This window comes from Amphiura filiformis, chromosome 3, assembly GCF_039555335.1.
Source record: "Amphiura filiformis chromosome 3, Afil_fr2py, whole genome shotgun sequence".
NCBI classification, from domain to species: domain Eukaryota; kingdom Metazoa; phylum Echinodermata; class Ophiuroidea; order Amphilepidida; family Amphiuridae; genus Amphiura; species Amphiura filiformis.
The window spans coordinates 69,764,663-69,779,598 of record NC_092630.1 but is presented as its reverse complement, the minus strand read 5'-3'; the positions used below and the strand labels follow the sequence as shown (position 1 = coordinate 69,779,598).

The window sequence follows — 14,936 nt, the reverse complement described above, 5'->3', positions numbered from 1 at the left end:
TTTGTTTACAGGTTACACCACACCACATTATTTTCTCTATTCTGATTTCCAGAATTCATTCTCTAACATTGCACACACTTGTTTTCGTTGTTTTCACTGTATTTTTAGGTCATCTTTATGATCAAGAGAACACAATCTACAGGATTCACAAAAACATTGTGTTTCAATATTAGCATCAAATATTAACCAGGCAAAAAAAATTTAGCATCCTGTATTAGAGCTATCTTTGTCACATGACTGTTTGTCAGTGATCTAATCAATCCAACTCAAGCTACATAATATGTTATTACGATGCTATAACTTTGTCACTCTAAACAAGCAGCTGGCCGTCGGTATTACGATTTTAAGCGAGCGATGTTGACATAAGCCGTTCAATAGTGGGGGAAATGCCCTATGTCGAGTACATATCCAATATTACCAGGGACTTAAATAAAACACTAGCATTATGTATATATGGAAATATTGCATATCTATATCAGCAGACATAGAGAGCTATGAAACACTGGAAGCCAATTAGCGCAATCTTCAATTGTTTTCAACCATCCTAATTTGAATTTCCTATCCATAATTTTCTTTTATTATTCTTATCACTTATGCAATATTTCATTTCCTTTAAAAGCTTTTCTTCTTTCGTTTACCATGCAAAACACGCTAGCATTCCTGATAAATAAAGAAATACAATTATTTATAGAAAATACTTAAAAGAATTGTAATACTAGTACCATCACATTTATATTATTTTAAAGCTCTGAACAGATATCTACCATATATGATACTACTAGTAATATCTGGAATTTTTTTAATTGCTTAGTCCATACTAGTTGACGTGAAAATCCAAAGTCAGAGTCAAAATTAGGAAAACCCAAAACAACAATTTTAGGTCTAAAAAGGATTAAATTTTAAAACATCCATTGCACAATCAATGCAAACAGATGCCATAAAACAAAATATCAATCATTTTTCCCCTTAAAACAAAATTTCAATCCATTTTTTTTCTGCAGACAAGACACGTTCAATATATTGTCTTTCCTGTTCTCATAACCCAATCACTACCATTCACTATATCACTGTCTGTTGTGGCACAGTTCTTAAACCTTAAAAGGTATTGGCCTCCTAGGATTGGATATCAAAACACATACTCTATAATATGGGGGTTTCATTGTGAAATGTATGTCGGTGAACCGTGTCACAGGAATTGAGGCTGTATTGGCTCCTAGCAAATTTTCTGTGGTAATAAATATTTGAGCAAGCTGAGATGAGAATTGTTGAGCCTCAAGGCAATTTATTAATTTTTTAATCGTAACAAGTTCTTCTAGACTCTATAGGATTGGTTACTGGACCATGACAACGTTCAGACTTCTAGATTCTCAGCTTGGCAAGTCAAGTGTTTTATTTTTCATCTTTTAGGATGGATGGTAACTATAAATTAATTACTGTGAGAAAGTTTCAGCATGATAAACTTTTTAATGCTGAACATAATTTCTTAGCACTACTTTTGGGCTTTGTTGCTTTAGTAGGATGATGAAAAAATATGAGCATTCTTCCGATTCCAAAATCTCAATTTTGATGAGGAAAAATAGGGGATGATGCTGTCTATCGGATCACAGACCTTTAAGCTTTAATGCACATTGTACCCTTTTTTAAGATTATGAGTTTACAAAGGTATGGATTGTACAAGTTTAATAGCATCCTACTTGTTATGTAACCGACTGCCTTTACAGGCATCTCGGGGTAAAAGATTAGTCTTGTTCTTTTTGTCTCTTTTTTCCAATCTTCTTCTGAGAACAATTTTTTTAAACAAATCAGTGTCAAACTGATTATATGCTTTGCTTAAGAATCTGATGTCTAAAACCCATGATAGGACCCACAATTCCTTGAAACCAAGTAAGAGTAATGACTTCAAAAATACATAAATATCCATTACAAAGTAACTTCCATATGTAAAGGTTACATAATAATATTATAACCAAGAACTTGTTTACATCTCATCTTTCCTATGCCCTTGTCCGGATGTTAACTCTACTCAAGTCTGCATGAGTATATTTAGTATTAATTTGATCTTTTCAGATGGGTAATATATGAGTTATTTTGCAGACAGTTGGTAAGGAAGGCTGATGTGATATGTAACCAGTCATGCAGCGAATGAACCAAATGTGTCTACGTAATGTATATTAGATGGTTAGTTGCAATCCACACTTCTCATGGTTAGTAAACAGCATATTGGAAGACAGCACACAGGGTAAGAGATAGGGGAAAGACAACACACTGAGAAAACGATCAGAGAAGATGACTTCCGGAAATAAGTCTGAAATATGCATAGCAAAGCAAATTTAGACAAATGCGCATTGGAGGGATAATTGCATCAAGGATCCATATGTGCAGTTTCTTCTCTCCCTATGCATATATGGATACCAACCATTATTTGTATTGGAACATTTAAATCAGACCTGTTTTCATCAAAATTGCTGGCACCATGTAGTCTCCCCGTCCCCGAATACACTACTCAAAACCTACAACCATATCATTAATTCAGTATGTTAATCTGTATGTTCTTATAGAAACAACTGTTTTTTTACAATGAAAAGAAGAGGGCTGAAACCATTATTTCCCCCCTTTTTTACAATTTTGAGTGCTTTATGAGTCGATCCCATGTGGCAAACACACCCCACACACACATTCAAAAACACTGCGTATAAGGTGAAGTGCAATGTATGACACTCTCAATTCACTCTGATTATTTTTCCAAGGTCTTATCTAATTGGCTACTCAGTAGTGTATGTCATGTGCTGGTATTTTACTTAGTACTGAATTAGAAATAGAATTTACTTAATTCTTTAAATGCATCCTCTCGGATCTATTTCTCAAATGTGTTTTGTTGCATTGGGGTGGGTGTATTTGTATTTTTTATATTGTGACACTCTGGCAAACAACTGATTTTTTTTTCATATAAATAGTTGTGTTAGTTTGTCGGCTATTAATTAGGTTAAAACGTTGTATTACTGTTTGCTTGAGAAACCAGATGAATCAATGCGCTTGTCTTAAATGTTAATACTTGTCTAATGCACTCTCTCTCTTGTGGTGCTTGTGCATTAGAGGTATCAACATCTCAGCGGGTATGCATCAATTTGGCTAAGTAATCATGTTGTTTTTCAGCACACATCAAAATCAATACAAAAGCCTCATCATTGCACAAGTATTGTTGTTGACACATAATATTATTTAATATCTGCCTATTACGAATAGGGTTCAATTTACTTTTTTTAATTTGTACAGCGATTTTTAGTAAAAACGTTATTTATGCGATGTTCTTAAGATATTATGTTTACATTGTAAAAAATTGCTATACAAGCTGAAATTTATATAGCAGGTTGTCCAAAATGGGGAGCATGTTGCTCTGCTACACCAGGTACATTGAAGGCTAATAGTTGCCTACTACTAGAATTCAAAATCTATGCATCATGGGATTGGATCATGTGAACTAACTCCATGATTCCTACATCTTGGTATGCAATCAACAACAAAGCCAGACCCAATTACATAATAAGCAGTTACAAATACTACTGATGATAGAGATTTGCACATACTAATATCCAATCTAAAGGCGATCTTTTTACCATACCTAACTCTCATGTATGCAACCTTCATCGCCGTCAAGTTAGCCCAAAGTATGTGTTATTAAGATCAACTCATGACGTCAATACGCATTTCAAGTACGATTCAAAGCACAACTGCAGGCAACATTGCACTTTCAAGGCAAACATAACGAGTATACAGCAGCATTTGACAATAACTATGACAGAATTAAGCTTGCAATGAGCACACAAGTGCAATGCAAGCCCATCTCCCGACAACCTGTCTTATGCGCTTCTTTTCATCTCACGTTACCTCTTGTCTATACCATAGATTCAATGCTAGATCTCTTACTTTCAACCCAAAGCTTGTTGGCAATCCCTTGATTTTACTCTCATTCCTACTAACTGCTACTTGGCAGTGTAGATATCACTATGGTGCGGTAACTCCATTTTAACAAAGTGCAAGTGGCACTGGTTATCCATAGCAAACCGATATCATGACCTATTTAAAACTAATTCCAGCCATTTAAATGCATTGAGACAGACTACAGTGTGTTCATAAAAACAAAACAATAAATGATTTCTTTAAAACACAGGCTGCTTAGTCTCTACAAAACAAGTCTTAGCTCTGTAAATGCTGACTGTATAACTATATTAACCAATAATTTTTCCTGTCCCATAAAATAAAATAACTATATTAACCAATAATATCCCTGTCCCATCAAATTTGTTTGGCATCCCTTTAATTGAGCAGGCTCTGAGCATAATTAGGCTTTGCCTAGCTTCGTCCGATGTTATAAATAAAATAAATAAATAAATAAATAAATAAATAATTATCTGGAAGTCCTGGCGCAGATGGGTATCCAAGGATTTTTTCCAGGGTTATTACAGGGCTTCCCAAACTTTTTTCCTGTAATCCAAAATTCATAAGGAAAATATAGCACGACCCACAGCATAACCTAAATGTTGTAACTTACTGAAACATATCAGCGAATACCAGGCAAGATCTCATAAGGGACATAATTTCTAAATCGTCCCATTGACCGGCTGCCAGAATGACTTTCCTGTGACAAATGTGCGCTAAGCACATGAACATTTGCCATTGTACTGTTGAAGTGGCCGGGTCAAAATATGGTTACATGACCAAAACGATGGTGCCCTGCACTTTAATTCTTTTGGTTTTTTTGGCAGGTCTAGAGTCCCCTTTTGGAAGAGGCCGCGACCCCCAAAAGGGTTGTGAAACACGGTTTGGAAACCGCTGGTTTATTCAATTGACTGGAAATGTGGAAAATAAATCTTGCAGGACCGTTGACATTTAAACTACTACATTCACTACTTCCAAAATATATCTTGTGACAGAATTATCAACTATTATTTGTCGGAGCATGCTTTTTTTGTGACTTGCTGTAAATGGGTTGGTATGCCACATGCGTGAGATGAGACAGCTCTATAAATACAAGACCCAAGGCATTGTTTTAAAATGCACAAGAAATACTATGGTGCATATACTGGAAAATAAAGCATGTAGGAAATTTGCTCACATTGTTTTTAATGCAGTATTTCCAACTCCACACACATATCTTGTTTGCATCCTCCACTCAACTTGTCCTCATCATGCCCTATTGGAAAATCTAAGTGATGATAAGATCACAACATGACTTCAATACAAGTTAAAATGGACCCATTCCTAAATGCCATAGTCCAATAATTTTAATTCAACGACTGAAGCTTTGTACCAACTACATTCTAAAGTAATTCTATGTGAATGCAGCCCTGATAGATGGACATGTGTAAGACATCCACATTTCCTTGATTTTCAGAGCCATTCATTGCTAAAATTTCTACTTCTCCTCCCTACTCTGCATATTTCCTAAACCAATACGCAACATTTAAGTATGAAATAACATTTAAAAGCACTATGAGTAAGCCCATAAGCTTGACGTTCTGTCATTGTAAAAGACTAGATGTAAGGATTTAGTCATGATGAACATTGTCCTTGACATGTGTGGAGCTCCGTACATAATTAATAATACTGCTACAAAGTGATGCAAATGCAGCAATTACATGTAGATTAAATGTTATTCTGCAATATGACACACAAAATTGCCAATAGAATGAACAATATGCTCTGTTTAATCTTAATATTCAATTAAGCATAATTTGGGCACAATTTTACAATGCAGCAAGCTACTCCTACCATACCCCTCCTGATTACTTTTGGAACGGTGCATACTCACGGAATGAAGCGCAGCGTACCTCATTGTTTCAAGGTAATATTACAAAAACAACCAAAAAATATTTATGGAATCTTATGTAAATGCACTAAAATATTTTTAAAACTCAGCATAGACATAAAATATAATCTACACAATAAAAGTAATGCTACGTGCAAACTGTTGGCAAATTGACTGTTTTATCAATTCCTGCATCCTTTCCAGATGTGTGATGTGTACATTGTAAAATTTATTACATTTGTTACAGGTTATTTTTCACAAGCTAAATAAAGAAATGAAGTGCATGAACCATTAGCAAACACGTATTGCTGTCTGTCGGATTGTTTTACTTCAAAGTTGTCCATATGTTATGCCATGAGTTAGCTCCTGGCATAGCACATGCAAGTAGTGAATGCGTGTACTATAAAAATTGAATTTTTGTGTTTTTAATTTTATCAGTTTCACAGTTTTGGCACTTATTTAAAAATTTCACAATTTTAAAGCTCCTTCACACAGACCATACTGCAGCTGTACATAAAGTTACATGCTCATATTTTCATGGTAGCTGCTTGGAGAGCAAAAATTTATTTGAATTAATAAAATAGGGTGAAATTTTGACTTTGATTGCTTGACTTATCAGATTGATGCATATCTAGTAGACCATATTTCTTCATGACAAAAAGAAATGTTTGCACAGAGTATGTACTACATTTTGTGTAGTTCGGTTAATTCGTCAGCCTGCTACGCTAATTGCCCAAGTCGTTTTTTGTAATTTTGAGAACAAAGAACAAAATGTGGTTCAAGCTTGCATCAATTACGTAATCATCCTAATTATTTCAGATTATTCCCTTTTATTAGTATCATTATCATTTGTTCATGTGCAAAGATTGGTGAATAAATATGTTTCAATGCATGCTTGAACCATATTTTGTACTTTATTCTCAAAATTACAAAACATGACTTGGGCAATTAGCGTAGCAGGCTGTCGATATGTCTGCAGTTACACTTTCCTGTTAATTGAATAACAGATATCTAGCATATTAAAAAAAGTTTCTCTTCATGAGTTGAACATATGAACTTGTTAATATTAAAACTGGTAAAGTGGCTAGATTTTAAGTGCTTTTTGATAACAATATCTAGGCCAGTAAATATTTCCTGCATTAGAGTATCTTAAATATTATCTTTTTCCATCATTTGATCCAAATCTATCTAAAAATGCTGCAATGCAACTTGTTTTCCGAGACAATACTTCGCTAAAACTTCCGCAAACGCATGCAGATAAGGTGCGAGCATAACCCCAAGGCAACGCTGTTTTTACTACTGTTTTTATGCAGCCGACAAACAAGTCCGATGTAAGGTGCATAAACATTCTATATAGGTAAGAGAGAAAAGGGGTCTGGTCAGGTGATGAGATGCGAGATGTTGTTCAGAATTCGTCCACAAATCAGTGCCCCTCTCCTATTTGAGAACACATAGATTCATGTGTAGTTTGTGTTGACAAGACGCTAAAAGTGTGCAAACTAAACAAAATTACACACTTTTCAGTCAACAACCTATGACTTCTGTCAGACTTCAAAAGAATAAACATTTTTGCAAGTCCCTAATATTACAATTAAACCATCTCAAAGAAAGGTTCAATGTGTAATGTAATTATATCTTCAATCTTAATTTACTTTTACAAATTTGAACTAGAAACATTATCTATCAACCAACCAACCCCTTACACCACATTGTGAACAATGTTTGGTAAATGCATGATTTACAATTCTGAATGTCCACAAGAAAAAAATTGCTTTTGAAAATCTCTATTCTCAATGTGTTGAGCAATGGCTGATGAAAATTCCAAAAGAGCTGGAAATATTCACTCAACTAATTTCACATGACAAGGGTTTCATAAGCCTAAATAAATGTATCTAATAAAAAGTTTTTTTATCATTAATACTTAGACAATAAAGGAGATCATCAACATTTTTCTTACAATTCTTTGCGCTGTCTACTTCTTTAAGAGTGCAGGGCTAAAATAACCTCTGTCGAAAATTCAATGTAGAGTGTTAAATCCTTACATAAACATGCAATCCCTACACCGTTGTTTTACTCCAGGGGAAGCTGCTTGATTTGTTTGTTTGTTTGTTACATCTACTTGTTACCCGCTAGAGATTTGATAAGATTTTGCTTTTACCGGAATGGACAGATTTAAAAAATGTGGAATAATGCCATAATGAAGTTGACATTTTAAGATGCTTGGAGTGTTAACCTTATAATCACCAAGAAGATTCAGGATTATATGAGAGACAAAATATGGAAAGAACATTTCAAAATTGTGGAAGGAAAATATAATCTTTACAAACCAGATATGGCCTAAATATCAAGATCTAGAATCATTATGTGACGGTTTTCATAGGACAGAGTGAGAGGCCATGTATGCAAGTACATGTATACAGTTGCTTTTTTGAACAGGTATATTGTATTAATGACATCCACATTCCAGGGGAAGGAGTTACCATCTTGGGGAACTGGACAACAACAGAAATATGAACATATCAACTGAAAGGCTTTCAAGTTTATATTACTTATTTTGTTGTCCATTAAAGAAGACTTCTTGTCAGTGGCTGTGGTTTAGCTTGTAAGTGCTGAATTTCATTGGTTCCTGAATGTCGTATATTACACAGTAGATGGCATTGCCCGCTTCATCGAGGAATATGCTGTCGAGGCCCACACTTAGCTGCGTAGATGTAGCACATTGTAAGCATAGTGCATAGACAGATACACCATGTAGTATGCACAGGTGAATTTGTAGACAAGTTTTGTTCATTTTAGAATAATAATTTTCCTCAATAAAAATAGTCTTAGTTATTAAAATAATACGTAACTGACTAAGAATGAGAATAAACAATATGAATTTCTGTTTTTACCATCCTCTATCGTGTGCTAGACAATCCACTTTGCAAAATATTGGACCTAAATATCATCTATCACAAGGTAGAGGATATTAAAAACAAAATTTCACATCATTTATTCTTTAAATAATTCATGCCATACCATATTGGTGATCCATTTGCCTACATTCACATCCACACAATTTAGTGACACCTCTCTACTCCCTAAATTGCCAATTTAGAAGCTGTCATGGTGCTAACTAAGACATGAGGGATTTCAAAAACCTCCCATATACCGACCAGGTGTTCTTGCAACATTTTCTAGTCACGCTCTATTTCACAGTAACTAACATAGATCTACAGATTTATTATGGCATGACATGCAGCCTAGTTTTGTGCCATCATTTTGTCTCTCAACTCCAGTCTTTTCCGTACACCTGAGACTTACATAGTGATGCGATGCCAAAGATGTAGCTTATCAAGCAACTTAGCATGCTGTGTTTTCTATGAATTATGATTCTACTGATGTGAGTTGTCTAGTGATAGAGAGTGTTAAAGTGAGTTACTGAGCAATGAAATTAGGATTGGGTATAAGAGAATGGCATCGCTTCATTTTCGCCTTTCTTTGGCTAAACTATACTGCAATAAATGTGTCATAATATTTACAATATGACCCTTCGTACAAACAACATTGTGCTATTTCTCTCCTTCATCTTACATTCATTTAACACATACTTGTTATGATATATAACAACGCATATGTACATATATTTTGAAATACTCTTTACAAAAAATGACAAAATTATCGCTGAAAGTAGCCTAAGGCAACACTGTAGTTTTGACTTAAATCATACTGGTTAAAATTCCGTATGTAACTCGATATCATGCAACTCACTACAATGCAACTCTAACTCTGTGTATAGGGCCAGCAGATCAACACCTGTAATGACTTCTGCAACAGACTGGTTGTGATTAGAAAACACTTGAAGCCCGACAGGTATCGGCCTAGAAAAGTTTCAACTGCAACACAGATGAATGGCAAATAAATCCAGCACTACTGGCTTCCGTCTTATGCAAACACTCAGAAAAACAAGCATGTCAAGAGACTTGTGTGATTTTTCTCCTTGTGTAAGTTATAAAAGATGTAGAGTGAGTAGGGAGTAAGAATATTGTTTATGTGTCTTTTTATTTATGGGGTATTTATGGCTCATTTCATGAATCGAAAATCTTTTGAATGATCATTGAAAAAAGATACTTCTTTTGATTTCTTTTTGCTAAGCTTGCAATTCCACATGGATAAAATTGAGATTATATGACTAACATTAGTTAGTAGACAGATCATCGCATTACTGAAGAAGTCAACCGACCTGGTTGACGAAACTTTCTAATACCGTGAGAAGAAAATTGGATTTGACTACATAATTACAAAAAATTTATACCATTAGTTAATGTGTTGAATACTGATTTTAAAGGTGCAAACTATGTGCCATGTTCATAAAGCTGTAATTCTGTAACTTGCCGCTACCATTTACTGTCTGTATATTTTCCAATATTTGCTGTATTACAAAAGTACTAAGGCTATTACAAGAGTGCTAAGGCTTTTGTGATGTGTCGATAACACATCCTACATAGAAGTCAATCACCATTATCTATATCATTATTATTATTACTATTATTTAAAAGATTTAAGTAAAAGTAGCTTTTAAATCTACAATAATCCTGTCACAGCTAGAAGGAGACACTTCTCTCAGTTCCTGAATGGATATTTTAAACAAGTTCATCTGAGGGTAAGCACCTATAGTCTATATGATGCACTTAAACTTTCAAAATAAATTGCTCACTGATCATGACAACAGGCAAAGCACACATGCACAATAATTTAAATGAACTCCTTTCTACCGCTGTTGCTCCAAACTGAACATCCATCACAACAAATATAAACAGACAGTTAAACTCCCGTATGCCTGATGCCTTCCTAGATCGCTATATGTGTTCAATCTTATCTTGGTCCTTCATATGATGCTTGCTGCCTTCAGGCTACGTCTCATCACTAAGAGCCATATTCCTTTAAGTACTTCATGCCAAATTTACAAATAAACAACATTAAAAAAATCTATACTGCATTCATTAAATTTGATTGACTATATGGCCTAGTCATACACAAGAAAAGGACATCCTCAGTTCAACCTGAGGACCTTTTTTGGAATACAAGTTTGTTGTGATATCATTGCTATAACCTGTTTCCTTTTGAGTATATTTGAGTAATTTTCAGCCAAATTTTTTTATTAAAGATGTGAATTCTATTTCATCACTACTTTGATAACTATGATAAATTGGGAGCAACTTACGAATAGGATGTAATTCAGAAAATGAGGTTAGGCTAACATTGGCAGCTAGTACAAGGAGCTTCTAGTCGTGCATACTAACTGGTTTAAGTATTGTTTGCCTTAGTGGGAGTTTCACAAATTTTGATGTGCAAGGATGGAACTTAGCACTTTAATAAGTTGTCTGTGCAAAAGTTCTGCCCACCTTACTTTTTTTTTACTTCCATTTGTATTATAAAACAATACTAATCATGATCCCTAACTAAACTAACTGATCTCTAAGCAGTGTCTTTAACAGGATTATATGAACATTTTTAGATATTGCAATTCTGTTCCCAAGTAGTAAATTATGTTCAAAAGGGTAATTTCCTGCTTGAAATCACATGTAGACTGTGTAGTCGACTTAAAATGCACTACCTAAATCTGTCTTTGCTTCAACTTCAGATTGCAAAAATGAGACATTGAACAATAATGTTGAACTGATACTGGCTGGATGCCTTTGAATTAAGTTGTGGTATATTCACTCCTTGCACAGCTCCATCATATTAGGAAGACCAGTTTGCAACAGACATGAAAGGAAGTTCAATTCCCATTCACATATGCTGTCAATTTGAGATCCTACAATGCAAGGAGTGAATACTGGCACTGGTCATTTTGAGGTAGTTCATAGTGCTTTATTGAAACACAAAGCTGAAGATACAAGGATGGACCATTGTACAACTACTCTATACCTCAGTCCAGCATGTCTAAAATGGGACATGGTATTTTTATGAAACATAACCTTAATGGTGATGGGTCTGCTCTCATATGACTTTTACTCTTGTAATGTAGCTATAGTCTCTTTGCTTTCTATGTCTAGCACAAGCTCCATTATGTCATTTTATCCATATCAAGATACTTGCAAATTATATCAAATCTTTCATCAATGATCCTTTAAGTCCATTCTGTCATTATACTGAACTTTCATTTAAAGAGTTTCTAATATGTGGAGACTGTTTCTGCATTCTACCTGTGTACACAGCCCGTTACTTTGCTTTTAACTTTGTCCCCATTTTCGCTGCAATATAATATGATACTTACCAGGTATTCAAATACTAATGTGAGAGACTTGTCTGTATGTACTATATCATGTAGCGTGACTATATTTGCATGCTTCAGACCCTTCAGTAGTGAGACTGTGAAAGACAAAAAACAACAAGGGAATATGGTTAATATTGAGGTACAGTGCAAGTACTTTCAGAACATCTCCATGTGACAGGTGACAACTGACATATTGATCAGCAAATGCTACAAAAAAGAAATGCCATTAATACAAACACAGAGTACATTAAGAGCATGTTAATTATAAAAATGATTTTGAACTTGCTCCTGTTAACATTGAATACAACAACAAAAGTTATAAAACACTAGATATTTATCAAGTGTGTATGAGAAACTTAATTTTGTTATAAATGTGGCTATTCAGATTTGCTTCAAACCCACGGTTTCAGAGAAGAATGTCATGACTAAGTATATTCCTTATATATTAGCGCTGTTTATTGTATAACAATTGCCAAGTTTTATTTGCTCACCACTTACTTTATGATACATTTGATCGAAATGATAAGTAACATCATCATGAGGAAAGATAACATTAAAATTTGATCAATTCATATCTATGTATGGATCAATTCAACACCAAGCCTACTTAAGTTTACTTGAACATCACCATGGAACTCAATACTAAAAAGCAATGAAGATACACAAACATCCCTTTTTGTATTCACTTCATATTTGTACTTGTATAACTTCAGTATACATACATGTATAATTTTAGTATGGCTGCTGCATAATATACCATTTATCTCATTTGTTTGCCCAAAATTAAGGACATAATTATCTGATTGTGAAAACCAACAATATTTGGGGTAAAAATAACAATCTATTTTTAATGCAAATCGCACATTATTGGTTTAACATGCAGTACTGCTGCATGATGGATTCATTAAATTTTCCCCATTACACAAACATATGTACCTTGAAAATCACTTAGCATACTAGAAGTACAAATACAAAGCAGTTGCATAAATTGCATTTTTGCATATCATTAAAGATCCATTCTACTGAGATAATTTAAATGAAACTTTATGCTCACATTTTAATGAGATCATCAATAATTTTAACGAGATCATGAATAATTTTAATGAGATCTTAAATAATTGAAATCTCCTCAGATTCACTTAGTGCTAGTATAATATGAATCCAAATCAAACTTTTTCAAGCGCATTATTTTCATTCTCCAGCATATGGCACAGTTACAGTTTCTGATAACAAAAATTGAATGCTCACCAGTTGAACATTGCCAGGTTAGGATTAATGTTTTGCATGGCTCATAACTAGATTCATGGTATAATGCATTCTCACTTCAGATATACATTTGAATTTCTAATGGCTTCATGATTTTATATAGAATGAACCAAAACTTCAATACCCTGTAGATCATTAACTTTATCATTAATGTTACATACTGAAGCTCTACAAATATTTCCCTTTCCTCGCACAAGTAGATCATTAACTAAAGATCAAACTGAAGCTCTATACTTTCATGAATTCTGATAAGACCATCTGAGGAAAGCTTTGCCATTGACTTACTAAAGAGTGACTTTTATGAAAAGCACTGATTATGCCCAACCAACAAAATATATTCACCCAATCATTTCTGGTAATTTGAACGCGTATTCAACCAAGCATTGGACACCATGTTCAATACACTGCGCTAATTAAGAGTACCATGGTACATGATTGGTGTGACCAGTAGTTCAGTGTCACACACTCATCGAACACAACATCTTTTTGAACTAATTTAGAAAGATTTCCTATCAGTTGCTGAAAAGGTCTATAGATAGGACTCAGAAAGAAACAGTCCCTGTTAAAGCCCAAATCCAAATATCCTAATGTTCTTGAGGAAATATTGTCAATGACAGACTTTTGTGTTGTTTTTTTAATTTGATTCATTGTTATTATCATCAACAACCTCAAGATCAATATAATCAACATTGACAAAAATCAAAGGCAAACATCGACAACAACACTATTGTCTTCAACAACATCATCAACAATATAGCTCAGACAACAAACAAATTGGGATTTGATTAAAAGTCATTAGCAGTGTAGCCAGAGGCAAGCTACTTTCAAAGCTCATCTAGGACTCCTTAATAATAACAAAATGTCAATGCATTCTACTGTATTAAAGCATAGTGTCAAATCCACAGTTATTATAGGCATGGACACCTTTAGCATTAGGGTATACGCCAGTGACCTTTTGATCAATCAGCCAATGAACTTGACAGCTAAATTGAATTCAGTTGTTCACCAATCACACAAGCTTCACAGATTTCTGCAACTTTCTGTAGTTTTGAGTTTGGTAAGTACCATATTTTATTAATACGTACACCTCTTCCTGTATTAGTGCCCCCCGAACTTTTTAAATCCACATTTGAATTGTGCCTTCACTTTACAGCTTTTTTTTCATAAAATTGGATCTCTACTCATCATTTAATCACATAAAAACAACCAGGGCATCAAGTTTGATTTACTGTATCATAATTTATTCTATAGTTCCTATTGAATGGAAGATCACTATTATATGCATAAAAAATGTCCATTTCAAATTTCATAACACCATAAATACGCAACCCCTCAAAATGATTTGGCCGGATTCGAACTGATGACCTTCGTAATACTAGTACGATGCTCTAACCAACTGAGCCACAGAGGCAAGCTATATAAATCTATAGATATTTGGTTCAAATTATGTTCATCATATTCCGATCGAAGGTATCAGAACTGCATAACAAATACATAAAGAAAGTACACATAGTCTGAATTTAGGTTTTTTACACTGGAGAAGAAAATCTCATGTATGATATTTGATGTAGTATTGTTTGTTGGTTGTGTTTGCTGTCTAAACTC

At 34.1% G+C, this 14,936-nt stretch overlaps 1 protein-coding gene across 3 annotated transcripts in view; it reads right to left on the bottom strand.

The window, feature by feature from the left end:
* Window positions 1–14,936, bottom strand: part of LOC140149040 (cyclin-dependent kinase 17-like) — a 146,840-nt gene that overhangs the window by 33,858 nt on the left and 98,046 nt on the right. For all 3 annotated transcript variants that reach the window (XM_072171187.1, XM_072171189.1, XM_072171188.1), the window contains exon 6: window positions 12,066–12,160. In XM_072171187.1, coding sequence (XP_072027288.1) covers window positions 12,066–12,160 — 95 coding nt within the window. The remainder of the gene's footprint in view (window positions 1–12,065; window positions 12,161–14,936) is intronic.